Source organism: Phyllobates terribilis, unplaced genomic scaffold, assembly GCF_046119375.1.
Source record: "Phyllobates terribilis strain yellow unplaced genomic scaffold, ASM4611937v1 Scaffold_7__3_contigs__length_470593459, whole genome shotgun sequence".
In the NCBI taxonomy this organism is placed as follows: Eukaryota; Metazoa; Chordata; class Amphibia; order Anura; family Dendrobatidae; genus Phyllobates; species Phyllobates terribilis.
Genome location: NW_027362767.1, coordinates 362,934,379 through 362,950,280, shown reverse-complemented (window position 1 = coordinate 362,950,280; position 15,902 = coordinate 362,934,379). Strand labels below are relative to the sequence as shown.

At 38.8% G+C, this 15,902-nt stretch overlaps 1 protein-coding gene across 4 annotated transcripts in view; it reads left to right on the top strand.

Moving 5' to 3' along the window:
* Nucleotides 1-15,488, top strand: part of DOCK11 (dedicator of cytokinesis 11) — a 333,016-nt gene extending 317,528 nt beyond the window's left edge. For all 4 annotated transcript variants that reach the window (XM_073641338.1, XM_073641340.1, XM_073641339.1 and 1 more), the window contains one exon: nt 14,766-15,488. In XM_073641338.1, coding sequence (XP_073497439.1) covers nt 14,766-14,852 — 87 coding nt within the window. In that variant the 3' untranslated portion in view covers nt 14,853-15,488. The remainder of the gene's footprint in view (nt 1-14,765) is intronic.
* Nucleotides 15,489-15,902: the final 414 nt, after the last annotated feature.

The following is a 15,902-nucleotide window of genomic DNA, read 5'->3' as shown; positions in this document are numbered from 1 at the left end:
GGTGGTCGTTTAATAGTCTGTTTAGACAGGTAAAGACTGAGCTTCGGATGCACACTGAAAAATCAAATAGGCCATTCTGTGCACACAAACCTCCCATTGTTCTCGGCAGCTCATGTCCTGTTTACACAAGATGATGTGCAACTGAAAAGATGATCTTTTAGGTACACCAAAATATTATTTCACCCGATTAATATTGCACATTGGGTGATTGGCAGCCTGTTTACACTATATGATTATCGGGAATGAGCACTCTTAGGAACAATCGTTCACGATTGTGTTGCGTGAATGTACCATAAAGAGTGTTCACCTAGAAAACCATTGTCTACTGCTGTAGTGCATCTAAAATGAAAGTTAAACAGGACCTGTCACCAGTATTTGCTTTTATTTTATTCCTGATTATCAGAGTTTTTTTTTGTTTTTAATCTGCCATATGATTCCAGGGAACCTTTTTTATTTAGTGTGCACAATGTGCTAATTTCTTATCGTCTTTAACAAAGGGAAGTTGTTCATAAAAATACTTTGGTGACGTGCATTGATGCTGCCTTGTGGCATATTGGACACACTATATAAAAAAGAGCCATATCTCTGGAACCGTATGGTGGTTTTCTAAAAAAAAAAAAAAAAAAAAAAAAAAAGATCTATACATAATAATACTTTAATACTTGGGACGTACTGGGACTAAAACAGCAAACACTGTCCACTTTTGACCCTGTGTCAAGTCTTCTGTACAGCAACTTTGCAAATTGTTATTAATTATTAAAAAACCTCCTATATTTTTTGTCTACAGGTCCTCTGTAAATCTATGTATGTGTATGGTAACAAATAATAAACACACACTCTGTAGACATTCTGTAGATATATTGCTATTCATCAGCTCTATGTTCTATTAACCCTTTCGCCGAGTATGCTCGGGCCGAGCTCCGAGTATTTCCAGCTGCTCGGTGATAAGGTTGAATCGCTCCCGTGTGCATGATTTGCAACTGTTTGACAGCTTTATTACATGTGAGGAATGTCTATTTCTTCCACATTCCTCACATGTAATAAAGCTGTCAAACAGTTGCAAATCATGCACACGGGAGCAATTTAACCTTATCACCGAGCAGCTGGAAATACTCGGAGCTCGGCCCGAGCATACTCGGCGAAAGGGTTAATAGAACATACTCGCTCAACACTAATCAGCTCCTTTCTTTTTGCAAACCCACCAAATGTATGCTAGTGAAAAATAGGGATTAGATTGAAGGGAGTATAACTGTCAGGATCCATCTGCACTGAGTTTTTTTTATAGTAATGATGGAGAAACCTATATGAAAAGTTTTAGGAGAAACTCAAAAGGTTTCACATGTTTGCCAGTTTTGATCAAATCAGGGAGTTGATCGATTGGAGACAAGAGAACACACACCAATTCTGTCTGTGTCCCAGACCTGTCTGAGTCTCAGATGCCTGGTTACAAGTTTTTATTACAAACCACAAAGACAAGGAAAGTGGGAGTGGCTTACATTACGTTGCCTAAAAAGGAAGATAAGTTGGGAAAAACAAAGTCGTAAATTATGTCTTCTGCTGCATTCCTTAGACTGGTTATATCTAGTTTTACTATACATCCAGAAACGAAGAAAGGCTTTAATACATATCTATATCAGAGACAACACCCTGTTATTTATGAATAACACTTATAAAGCTAATATTAAAATACTAAATTATCAAAGATATATGAATTGTCTAAATAGTAAAGCAAAGTATAAATATTTACCATAACAGTCTGTACCCATGGAGACACATAGGTCTGCATAAAAGCTGTAGACAAAAATAAGACTGTTTGCAAAGCTACTCCATTTTTCATTTCAGGTGCTTTGGTAAATGTCCAGAGGAAAACTTGTAAAGATAAAGTACTTTTCAAAGCTGAGATTTGCTACCTCTGTATCTAGGTATCTAGTTTAGACAATCATCCAGAATAGCTTAAAGGGGTTGTCCACTACTAGGACAACCCCTTCTTGATCTAAATGTTTTCCCCCGATAAAATGAAAAAAACTTATTCTCACCTCCCGTGCCGCCGCCGTTCCAGCGGTCCCTGGGCTCTTGCACTGTTGTTGTGACACGTGGCGCCCAATCAGCCCTGGTGTCACTGTCTCTGCCTTCTGCCGAATTGAACATGAAGAGGAAGTCCAGGCTGCAGCTGCTTTCTGATTTCCTCTTCATGCTCAATTTGTCTGAAGGCAGGACAGTGATGCCAGAGCTGATTGGGCGCCTGCCTTACGTGTTACAACACCGCGTGGGTGCCGACACTGCTGGATCGGCGCCGACACGGGAGGTGAGTATAAGTTTTTTTATTTTATCAGGGCCAATCGTGGGGTATGACAAGGAGTTGTCCAAGTAGTGGATAACTTCTTTAAATTCTAACCTGATACACTGTAGCAAACTACCAGAACAGGAGAGAGACTTGTGCTGAAGTATTTAGTTCATTATTAACAATTTGCCTTTTGGCATTAAATTCCTCCTTTCAATAAACAATGTATAAAACTTATTTTTTTTTAAATAAATATAGTAAACATTTTGGTTCGTGAAAATACAGTGTAACATTAGAATAGCAAAGTTGTGTTCACTTTTTTTCAACATATGCATTTATTGTTATCGCATTCATGGTTTCACAGACCTATCCCTGTATAACACTAAACTCTTTTTATAGTCAGAGTCAGTTGCGGTAATAGATTTCTTAATTCACTCTCCCTAGCTGCTGATTTACTGGGTAGATTGCTGTTAGTAATATTTATACTGCTGCTTTTAAAACTCCAGGGTAGACACCAGCCTCCAAACATGTTTCACCAGTTTTCTGGCATCTTCAGGGGTCTTATGGGGCTAATGACTTATTATGTACATTAGACCCCTCAGACCTGAATAGCTGTACTGCACTGAGCAGTGTAAGATTTCAGCACCAGCAGTGAGAAGGGAAACTGAGAAGCTGTCAATCAGACTAGATGAGTGGAGATTGATAGAGCTCATGAATTCAAGTGTGTTCATGAGCAAAACTCACTTTTCTTGCTGAATTCGAACTTTCACAAAGGATTATACAGCCATTCTAACATAAATTTTAAAATGTCTCTCATCAGATTTGAGATATCCATTTTATAATATGTGTAGTTTTTATTGTGAAATCTGTTGTGAGATCTGCTTTAAGCTGTATTTACATAAAATCTGAAATGCTACAATGGCTGAGTATAGTAATTTCTTTTTCTCCAGCACTGCCAAATCTCTTCTGTTAATGTTTGATTACTCATGAGCCAATTACATGTGTAACACGTTTCCATTCTGTTATTTTGTATATCCATCTAAGATTAGTAATTTCTGGACTTAATCCTAGAAAAATCAAAGGTTTAAGGCTGTGCTGGGAGAGCAATGTTTGATTCTTACAATAAATTCTCCTGCAACTTTTAATATTTTTTTTCCCCTTTTAGTACTATTTATTACATATTATTCTGCACCTAACACCAGAATCATGTCGGTTCCTTTGCCATTAAAGTGACAGAAAACTGATCCTTAGATAACACTATCCTAAACCTATACTAATAATAATTTAAAATATAAAAACTTATAATTATGTCCAACTAAGAAGAAAGATACTTTACCAAAAGAGGTTCTTACTGCTCAGGGGAGAAATATGCATTCCAAGATGCCCATTTAGATTGATATTTTTTTAAGCATTATTCCTTAAGGCATTAGAATATTCAAAGGAATTATGAGTTAACATTTTGTCAGTAATTTCTAATACGGTTGGACTATCAATAGATTTCTATCTAGATGTCATAAGAGATTTAATTACCGAAAAAATATGAATGGAAATACAGTACAGACCAAAAGTTTGGACACACCTTCTCATTTAAAGATTTTTCTGTATTTTCATGACTATGAAAATTGTACATTCACACTGAAGGCATCAAAAATATGAATTAGCACATGTGGAATTATATACTTAACAAAAAAGTGTGAAACAACTGAAAATAGGTCTTATATTCTAGGTTCTTCAAAGTAACCACCTTTTGCTTTGATGACTACTTTGCACACTCTTGGCATTCTCTTGATGAGCTTCAAGAGGTAGTCACCGGAAATGGTTTTCACTTCACAGGTGTGTCCTGTCAGGTTTAATAAGTGGGATTTCTTGCCTTATAAATGGGGTTGGGACCATCAGTTGTGTTGTGCAGAAGTCTGGTGGATACACAGCTGATAGTCCTACTGAATAGACTGTTAGAATTTGTATTATGGCAAGAAAAAAGCAGCTAAGTAAAGAAAAACGAGTGGCCATCATTACTTTAAGAAATGAAGGTCAGTCAGTCCGAAAAATTGGAAAAACTTTGAAAGTGTCCCCAAGTGCAGTTGCAAAAACCATCAAGCACTACAAAGAAACTGGCTTACATGAGGACCGCCCCAGGAAAGGAAGACCAAGAGTCACCTCTGCTTCTGAGGATAAGTTTATCTGAGTCACTAGCCTCAGAAATCGCAGGTTAACAACAGCTCAGATTACAGACCAGGTCAATGCCACACAGAGTTCTAGCAGCAGACACATCTCTACACCAACTGTTAAGAGGAGACTTTGTGCAGCAGGCCTTTATGGTAAAATAGCTGCTAGGAAACCACTGCTAAGGACAGGCAACAAGCAGAAGAGACTTGTTTGGGCTAAAAAACACAAGGAATGGACATTAGACCAGTGGAAATCTGTGCTTTGGTCTGATGAGTCCAAATTTTAGATCTTTGGTTCCAACCACCGTGTCTTTGTGCGACGCAAAAATGGTGAACGGATGGACTCTACATGCCTGGTTCCCACCGTGAAGCATGGAGGAGGAGGTGTGATGGTGTGGGGGTGCTTTGCTGGTGACACTGTTGGGGATTTATTCAAAACTGAAGGCATACTGAACCAGCATGGCTACCACAGCATCTTGCTTAGGCATGCTATTCCATCCAGTTTGCGTTTAGTTGGACCATCATTTATTTTTCAACAGGAAAATGACCCCAAACACACCTCCAGGCTGTGTAAGGGAAATATATGATCAAGAAGGAGAGTGATGGGGTGCTACGCCAGATGACCTGGCCTCCACAGTCACCAGACCTGAACCCAATCGAGATGGTTTGGGGTGAGCTGGACCGCAGAGTGAAGGCAAAAGGGCCAACAAGTGCTAAGCATCTCTGAGAACTCCTTCAAGATTGTTGGAAGATTATTTCTGGTGACTACCTCTTGAAGCTCATCAAGAGAATGCCAAGAGTGTGCAAAGCAGTCATCAAAGCAAAAGGAGGCTACTTTGAAGAACCTAGAATATAAGACATATTTTCAGTTGTTTCACACTTTTTTGTTAAGTATATAATTCCACATGTGTTAATTCATAGTTTTGATGCCTTCAGTGTGAATGTACAATTTTCATAGTCATGAAAATACAGAAAAATCTTTAAATGAGAAGGTGTGTTCAAACTTTTGGTCTGTACTGTATATCTGATTTTCTGAGGGAATGTGTCTACATCTAGAGAAAAGTGCGCTAATTGAGGAGAGAGACTTATTGTAGATATATTAATTGAGCGTAATGAGGCTATTTCTCTCCATTTTGTTACAATTTTTGGACACTCCCAAACAATATGAATTTGATTGCCTCTTCGTCCGCAGTTTCTCCCGCACAAGTCCGTGCAGTCAGTAAAGGATTTTTTGAATCTAACTAGGGTTGAGCGAGTATGTTCTGTCCGAGTATGCTCGGGCCGAGCTCTGAGTATTTATAGCTGCTCGGTGATCAGGTTAAATCGCTCCCGTGTGTATGATTTGCAACTGTTTGACAGCTTTATTACATGTGAGGAATGTGTAAGAAATAGACATTCCTCACATGTAATAAAGCTGTCAAACAGTTGCAAATCATGCACACGGGAGCGATTTAACCTTATCACCGAGCAGCTGTAAATACTCGGAGCTCGGTCCGAGCATACTCGGCGAAAGGGTTAATAGAACATACTCGCTCAACACTAAATCTAACTGGAGTGAAGAACCAGCGAGTCTTATAGTAGTTCTCATGTAAACTGGCATTAATATTAGATTTATGCGTTATATGTTATATCTATCCCTTTCCTCCAATTCTCAGAAGAAAAGTGTAGATTCAAATCATTTTCCCATTTTAGCATGCAATTAGACTTTTCAAAACACACATCATTATTGAATAAAGCATAAATATTCTTTGTATTCCAAAAAGTATTAGATTAGGAAATTCTTAATAGAGTAATTATGGCTGGAGGAAGGGAAATGGGAAGAGAAAGCTTATTTCTGATATATTTTCTCAAGTCCAAAGAGTTATAAAGTTCCTCATCAGGAAGATTGTAAGACACTTTTAAAGAATGAAAATTTAGAATTGTATCCGAATTGGGGCCTGTTATAACTGCAGAACACTTTAATATCCCACATTTTTCCCATTTGTCAAATGGAAAATTAGGGAGTGCAGATTGAAATATAGTTAAAGGAAGTTTATCCAAAGGATAATAGCTTAGATTATTATTTGTAAGTTTTTGCAACTTTTTCTATAAAAGAATAGTAGATTCTATTAATGGGTGATCTGGGATTGGTAAAGAATGATCTAGCAAAGGATGACAAAGGAGAACTCTTGTTAAAGGATTTCTCCATACTTGCCCAACAAGGCCTCCCTTCATCTATAAACCAATTTCTATTTTGCCAAATAATATTGGTATCGCTAGAGGCTTGGATATTAGGTAACCCAATACCTCCTTTCCCTTTGGACTTTTAAATAATAGCGTTATTGCAATTCTTGCCGGCTTAGCTTTCCATGTATTATTACATAATTGCTTATGAAGCTTTTTATTCTAAAGATCTCGGATCAGGATAGGAATTGTCCTAAAAATATATTGTAACTTAGGTAAAATAATAATTTTATAAAGGACAATCCTTCCTAAACACAAGGAATTAACTTGAAATTTGTCAATGGAATTTTGGATCAGTTTTAAAATATTAGGTTCCTATTCAGAGTATTTTATAGTGGTTTTCTTATTTTTATTCCCAAATAAGGAATATTAGATTTTTCCCAAAAGTAAAGAAACTCATTCTGGATTAAGCATCTTAGGTGGGAGTCCAAGAAAAAAAAACTAGGATTTTTTACTTTTTAACATTAATTTCATAGTAAGCTGAAAACCGAGGCACATTCTTTAATTACTAAGGAGACAGCTCGCAAAGAATTAATTGGGTCAATAATGGTAAATAGGGCATCGTCCGCAAATAAACCAATTTTGTATTGCCTATGGTTAAGGGGGATGCCATTTATATGCTGATTAGTTCTGATGGATTCCACGAAAGGTTTCATACTAAGAGTGAAGAGGAGAGAGGAAAGTGAGCAACCTTGACAGGTACCATTAGATAGCTGACTATTCACATAAACATTTGCTGATGGGTGAGAATACAAAGCTGAAATTGCCTTAAGAATATGACATTGAAAACCAAATTTATTTAATGTCGCAAACATAAATTCCCAGTTACTCCGATTGAGCTCCTTTTCGGCATCTAAAGATAGTAAAATAGCTGGGGATTTCATCTTTTCCACTGACGATAATAGGTTCAAAATTCTCCTTGTGCCATCAGAGGCTTGTCTCCCATTGACAAAACCAACTTTGTCTGAATGTACTAATTTAGGAATGATTTTTAGTAGTCTTTCAGAGATCAATTTGGAATAGATTTTTATATCTCTATTCAAAAGTTAGATAGGTCTATAATTCGAGACCAACTCAGGGTCACGGTTTTGCTTAAGTATAACAACTATGCTTGCATGTAATGATCCTTTTGAAAATGAGCCTTCGTTGCAGGCTTGATTAAACATAAATGTCAAAGGGAGAGAAAGTTGATGCCCAAATAGCTTGTAGTACTCATTAGGAAAACCGTCGGGACCTGGAGATTTGTTCTCTTTTAATTTATGAATTGCTGCCTCAGCTTCATCAGTGAAGAAGGGGAAGTTTAGTGATTTAATTTGGTCAGAACTTAAATAGGGAAGGTCAATATTGGAAAAAAACTTTAATTTAATATTTTTTTTTTTTTTTGGATATTTGGTTGTGTATCCTCCTTTAAATTGTATAGGGAAGAGTAAAAAGTTGCAAATTGATCTGCTATACCTTGAGGTTGAACATACTTACTATCAGATTTATTAAGAGAGATTACTCTTGTCCTTATTTTCTGTAGTTTGATTTTGTTGGCCTGGAAGATTAAATCATAGCTCATCATAGCTTGTTTCTTCTACGAAAACCATATGTAAGCAGTGATATCCTTTTTGATGACCTCAGACAAGCACCTTAAGCCTCTTGTTGAACCAAAAGAAAGAATGGGGAAATGCTTCGAGGCGATTTCAGCAATACTATAAGTGCTATATCTATTTTTCAAACCAGTCATTTGAGTCATTTTGATTTGAGTCTGCATTTCAACTATGTTTGTTATGTTCTGCTCCTTGCTTAAAAGAGGCAGGTATATATATATAAATTGCCTTTGGTATCACCTAGCCTATATTGCACACAATCTGGCTATATTTCTATCCACCCTTTCGTTCCTGCGCTATCATGGACTTAGGGAGAGAGTGTGGAAAAAGGTAGCAGTAGTATGTGAATCAATCTGAGTATTGCTGCCACATAATATGAGTGGCTGAGTATGAACACAATTGCCACAACTAACAGCAGAGATATGGACTCTTTTTCTACCTATATACCTATTCTGTCTTCATTTATCTTTATTTTTAGTGCCAGTATAAGGGAGAGCCGCTGTCAAGCGGGGGCGCCAATCTCATATCTTAGGGTGCTAACCTCCACTGGTAGGTAGTAACAGCATCAGGTACAGATTAGGGACATATAGGTTTATCTTGGCTGCGATCAGTTTCCTTTTAGTTTTGAGACTACACTAACATCACATATATTTTTGTACACAAGGGGTTTTTGTAGTATTGGCAGATTTTAACTATATCAATAAAATTAGTAAGTTTTAAAGGAAATATATGTTCACTTGTTTTTGACTCCCTTTTCATGATTTATTCTTTTGATGGCCATGAATTTACTCATTCTATGATAAGAACAAAATAGTGATTAAGTTTAACCAAATTCATTAATTTGTCATAGTCATCCATCAGCAACGATTTTAGTTCAGCTCTCAAGCCAAGAATTGTAAGATGATTTTCATGTGTCAATTTGTTTTGCTGTTTTATCTCATCATTCATTTTTTGAACAATGGATTGGATACTTTCCCTAGATTTCTTTCTATGTCATACATTTCGTTGAACGAGAACCCCTCAAATTATGGCCTTATGGGCATTCCAAACTGAAAATTTTGAAATTTCTTGGGAGGAATTTTCTTGGAAATATCATTTTAAAGCATTATCAACTTCTTTTTTAGAAGCTGGGTGGTGGAGTAAGAAGGAATTACATTTCCACAGTCTATTGTTATATCCCTGGGATTTAGATTTGAGGGAAAAAATAGCCGGAGCATGGTCTGACCATGTAATGTTACCAATTTGTATATCCTTAAATTTTTGTAAAAGTATAAATATTAGTCAAGAACAAGTCGATTATGCTTGTCGGAATAATAAGTATATTCTCTTGATGAGGAAATCAAGCATTTGAAGACAAATAATTGTTCCTTGATTATCCAATTTTTCTAAGTAAATATTACATTTCTGGGAGAAGATGTCGTGTTCATACTTTGATCGGGGATTATATTGAAGTCGCCAAATAAAATTAGATTTCCTTTTTGGTGTTTCGACATCTTTTTCATCCATTTATCAAGAAAGGAAATTTGTGCTCTATCAGGGGCAAAAATAGTTACTAATGTATAGATAAGATTAGCTATAACGCATATAATGATATGGAAACGCCCATTATTATCTATAATTTCCTCTAACAATTGGAAAGATACAGTGTCACGTACAGCTGTAAATACACCGGCCTTCTTCTTTCCCAAAGAAAATCGGTAAGTATGGGAAAAATGTGGAGGATTCTTTTGCGAAAATTTAGTTTCCTGAAAAGCCATGATATCTATATTGGCACTTTTGGCTTCCCTCCAAGCAGCATCTCTCTTAAAAGGACTATTCAATCCTTTGACAATTTGTTAGAGTATTTTTAACTCCATATGTAATTATGAAATCGTTATGAGAAAACTTTCAAATACACATTTTCCAAGAATTTGAGAAGACCAATCCATGGTAGAACAAATATAAGATACAAACCTAAAAGAAAAATTAGTTATACAACAAAACAAAAACACAATTTGATACCTCTCAGATGACCTGGGGATAGAGGTCGAGAACAGAGTAGAGTAATTTCTCGGAAGCCTCATCCTAAGAGCAGGGGAGAAAGGAAAGTTCGGCAGGCTCTGCCCATACGTCCTGAAATGAGCTTAATTACGTATAGACAAACATTAGAAGACCACACTAACAGCATCTGGAACCGTCTGAAGAAAGAGAAAGACAGGATATCTATAATCTTATTTCGGGGGGTGCTTCTTTCTTATCTCGTGAAGAATGGTTTCCATTCCCAGAGATGTTGAGCAAACTTAGAAAGTTCCTACCTTCCTCTGGATTTTCTATGATGGATGTGTAGCACCCTGAGGATTCGGCTGCTACAGGGGTATTGCACCTCAACCCAGAGGTGTGATATTCCACTCCCGGGTAAGAATGGAGTGTGGAACTGAGCTCAGATAGACTGCATGCACTACATACATCCCATTTCCGAGGAACAGGCCGACGGTACTCCCACTTAGAAATGTGCAGGTACGACCGAGTCTGTTCCTGGCTGGAGTGGGAGGGGGGTGGTACATCCCATGTAGTGTAGGGGCAGATAGGGGGAGCAGTCTGGGTAGTGTTAGGAGCTCATTGGGTGCTGGTCACCTGAGCTCACACATAGAGGGATATATAAGGAGGGCACCAACTTAGATCAGGGTCAGACGCTGAGAACAAGTCAGTTGGAGAGGAGAGAGAAGGAAACAGCAGCCCTGGAGAGAGAGAGAGTGGAGCAGAGAAAGACCCAGAGGGGGAAGACTGAAGGGACCCAAGAACCCAAATTAGAGCACCGGGTGAGGAGTCAGCAAGAGGGTACCGGAACCCAAGCTGGTGGGGGCAAAGACATTCCCCAGCCAGAGACCGGAGACCGTGGGCAGTGTCTGTCACGGTCACCCACCACATTCACCCCGAAGGCACACCACATGAAGGGTCAGGGAACCCAGGGCCAAGGGTGTCCCAAAAGAAGGCCCGAGGGAGCTGGACCTAGGTGAATCCCTGGTGGGGACGGCTGAAGAAAGGACAGAGGGAGAGCTCAGGGCCACGCTCTGGACTTGTTTGGGGGTTGGCCGGATCCAGGACCTGGTGGACGCAGCACGGCTCGGGTGGTCACTAGCAGCTGGAGTGACCAGTACAACATCAGCAGTAAGTAAACACCCTTAACTGCACAACCCGAGTCTGTCTTCATTGCCGGCTGCATCGCACCACCACAACCCCCATCCTCTGCGCCTGTCCCCTCTGAGGCTATACCCCTCCCGTTGGGGGTTATCTCACCAAGCTGCGCACCCACCATCAGCCTCAGCGGACCCTGCAGCAGCGGCGGCCACAGTGACCGCATCACAACGGGTGGCGTAGTCGACACAAAAGAACTTTAGTAACATCTGTAAAGCTGCCACATAACACTTAGCTTGACGCCCTGGGCACGGGACCGGGTCACAGCCGCTCGGAGACTACAACCCCCCATCTGATCCGGTGCCGGGTATTCCCCTCAAAAAAGGAATATGTCCCAGGGGGCGCGTCAGATGTGTTTCCATTGAAAAAAATGATTAATTTTGTTGGAAAACCCCATTTGTAGGAGATATTAAGCCTAAGGATAAAAGTAGTGTCAGCGAATGATTTCCTAGCACGTAATGTAGTAACATAGTAACGTAGGTTGAATAAAGACCTAGGTCCATCAAGTTCACCCTTTCTCCCCAAATTGCACTCCCTACACTAACTTACTGGGACTAGGCCTCACAAATGTATTACCATTTTTATTATTACTACGCTATTACAATTACAAATGAATCAGTTTATAATTTTTTAATTCGTTTTATTTTTTGTATTACTGTTATGATATTACTAAAATCCCTGTACCTAAATCTGTTGATCCAGAAGGCGGCAAAAACCCCAGGACACATTGAGCCAATTTGCATCACGGGGAAAAATTCCTTCTTGATCCCGAGAAAAGGCGATCAGTTCCAGAACCCTGGATCAATTGTACTACTATAGGTGTAACATTTTGTCTAATTTAACTGTAACCCACAATGTTATGTGTATCGAGGAAGTCATCCAGCCCTTTTTTTGAAAGCTGTTATAGTGTGTGCCATTACTACCTCTTGTGGTCGGCGTTCCACAGCCTGACTGTAAAGAAACCTTTCCTGTTTAGGTGCCGGTATCGCCTTTCTTCCACCCGTAATGAGTGCCCCCTGGTCCTTAGTATAGTCTTTGGAAGGAATAAGTCATGTGCTAGACCTTTGTACTGACCACACATATATTTATACATGTAAATGAGATCTCCACTGAGGCGTCGTTTTTCTAAGCTAAACAAGCTCAACTTTTTCAACCTCTCATCATATGAGGCCTTCCATCCCTTTTAATAATCTAACTGCCCACCTTTGTACTGACTCTAACTTCTGAATATCCTTTTTAAAATGTGGAGCCCAAAACTGGATCCCATATTCCAGATGTGGCCTCACCAGTGATTTATAATGTCTCTTTAGAAAAGTCAGGGAAGACTTTGATTCAAAAGAAGTGGGTAAGTTCTTAAATTTCCTTAAATATTCCAAAAATCTGATCCTTTGTTTGGAAAAAATTAAGTCTTGTGATGACTTCTCTGGGTACTTCCCTAGGTAGGAACTTTGGCTTTGATAGTCTATATCCTCTATCAATTGAGAGATGTGTATTAGAAGACGCTGGTAGGGTTTTGTGTAATAAGTCCTTTGTATAGGAGGCAAGATTTCTAGGTAGGACGTTCTCCAGGATCCCTCTAAATTTGAGATTGTTTTGCCTGTTGCGATCTTCAAGATCCGTGAGTTTTGCTTTAATCATTTTTACTTCATTTTTTAGTATTGTGTGATCTTTTTCAAGGACATTTTGCTTAATGGACCAGATTCCACTTTCTTGTCAGTAACTTTAAGCTTCTGATTGATTTCTTGTAATGAATTTTGAATATAATCAAATCTTTTATTCATGTTAATGTCCAGCTGTTGGACTGTGGACTTAAATAGTTCAGATAGGAATCTCTCAGATTGAATAAAGTTTCCTGGTTGCCAATCAATAGAGAGAGCATGTGTTTCTTCAGAAATTTTGGAATTAGATGTTGTAGTAGGATGAGAAACAGGAAGACTCATTGTGTCCTATCTTGGGCGCTGCTTGTATGGAGAGACATTTGGAGAGATATCCTCAGAGTCCTTCTCAGACTCTAATGGCTGCATTTCTGTTAGGTTTTCATTATCTTTAATATTGCTAGCCAATTTCTTTCTTTTATTCCTGGGGAGGGATTCCTCTGAAGAAAATGACATTTTATGATCGATGGCTTTAGTAGGATGTTTAGAGCCTTTTTTAGTATTGTTCTAGGCTCTATATTAGTGACTGACAGAGGGGTCTTTCCGAGCCTGTGCCCAATAATCAGTTGGCTGAGCAGTAATCTGAATAGGGCGTGCTTGCGACATGCTGCTATTTTTCCCCTTACAGGAACTTCCCAAAGTGCAGGGACTCCTCTGATCTCTATGAGACCTTTTTAGTGGTAACACCAGAGTTACCTGCAGGGGCCCTTGCTCGACGCTCCTTGTCACTACTGCTGCTGGGAAGTGATGTCCTTCACTGCGGGAGAGAAGTTATACTCACCGCAACAGCGCCTTTGGCTCTTCCAGTATACACAGGCATGCCTTTGGCAGGGTAAGTAATTTTTCTTATGACCACCTACGGAGTCTTGAGGGGGGAGTCTCCAGTGTCCCTAGATGGTCCGAGCAGAGTGATGAGGGAAGTGCTGAAGCGAGAGGGGAAATTTCTCTTACAGGCTTGCAGCTGTGGAGCCGACAATTCCTTACAGAAATCTTCTTTCTTTGATAATTCAGCCATTATAAAGCCTACAGAGTCCAGTGAGGTCTCAAAATGATCCAGGAATACCCGGGAGGTTGTAGTTGAATGTCCTAGATTCCCAGTCTTCAATTTAGTCCTTAAATCTACATTTCAGGAACTCGGGCATCAGAGCCTCAGAAAGATGCAACCATTCCTGGGCACCTTCTGGCCACGTCCCCCCCTGTATTTTTCTTATCAATGCAAACTGGGAAGGTATTACAACTTCCTGAAACAGTCAGCTTGGAGCTGAACAAGGAATGATCACCACCACTTGATAATAGATCTACTGCATGAACCAAGACTATTTGCAATGTTGCTTAATTTTCATTTATTGGGATAATAAGGAGAAACTAGTTGTGATGATTTACTGTACATGGCCAAATCACGTGCCTAGAATTTGTGTAAGAAAATAGTACTTGGCAAGGGACCCACTGATCACTGGAAAGTAAACGCTGTGACTTCCTTTCACCCTCTTCCAGAAAGGACAATGCCTAATCATTTCAATTTATGTATAATAATAGAAAAGTAATTTATTTTTCTTTCCTCTTTCAATGCCACCTCTGGAAAGCTTTGAAGGTAAAATTTAGTTTTTGTTGCCTGCGGGTTAGATGGAAATATCTGGGACTATTTTAACTGCGCTATGTGCTCTTTTTCTTGCAGATTTATCAGGAAGATACCATACACTCGGCATGGATGCAGAATTCCTTGCATGTCTTTTGTGCCATCAGTGGAACTGCAACTGAATGAGATACTGACAGCAGACAGACAAGACGACCAAGCCTTATATTCATCAATCTCAGGAACAACCCAGATGGACTTCTTTACGAATGTGGACCTTATAATTTCATTAAAGGAATAGTAGTTCTGAGGATTTTAAGGAGAGCTTGTCCTGTTAACATTATAGAATGTAATTAATAGAACGGAGATTGCATAATGTCAGTAGTGTACGGTTGTATTCACATTAATTGCACAATGCAGTAAAGGCTCCTACAAAGTTGTACATACAAATATAACAGAGCTAGGTTTGTCAGTACAACTCAGTTGTAATATGTTGTGTTTGCCATATATTTTTCCAAAATTGTAGGTAAACTTAAAAGATTGCCTAAATCATCCCAAATCCAGCCCTGCTACGTCTGTCCAAAATAAATAATCATGACTATCCTTCAGTCTTAATTTTTAGTTCAATCATTTTTAAATGAAGGAATCAATTTTTTTTTGTAGTTGAATCAATATTCCTAAGACTGGAATCCACCTGCAACAATGAATTCGGCATCTACAGGCATTGGTCTACTTTCACTGAAGTGCATATCTGTTGTAAATACTGTATGTGCAACAAGCAAGCAATTGAATGACAATGAAACCAATTATTTTCTGTGTAAACAATCTGTTGAACACGGCCTTTTCATTCTTCTGTTTTTAAGATTGTTTTCATAATCATATTTATTTTACGATCAAGTGAGGACCTCACAGCATGAAGTCCAAATTGCTAAAATGAGGGAGAGAGAAATAAAGTTGGATATTTGAGATGACGTTATATGATGGAGATATGTTACTATGCACAGACATTTTGAATTATACTCTCTGGGAAAAAAAAGGTATTACTTTTGATATAAAACGGTTTATTAGCTGATGGTCTATCCTGCTCTTTTTATTGTGCATTTATCATTGGACAGATCAGTGGCACATACATCCCATGGAATGTTCTGTATGAATGTGAACCTCGCCTAACTTTTAAAGACATTTGGGCAAAACTGGTATCTATGTTATGTCCAGTGCTGGACTGGAGAGAGAACAGCA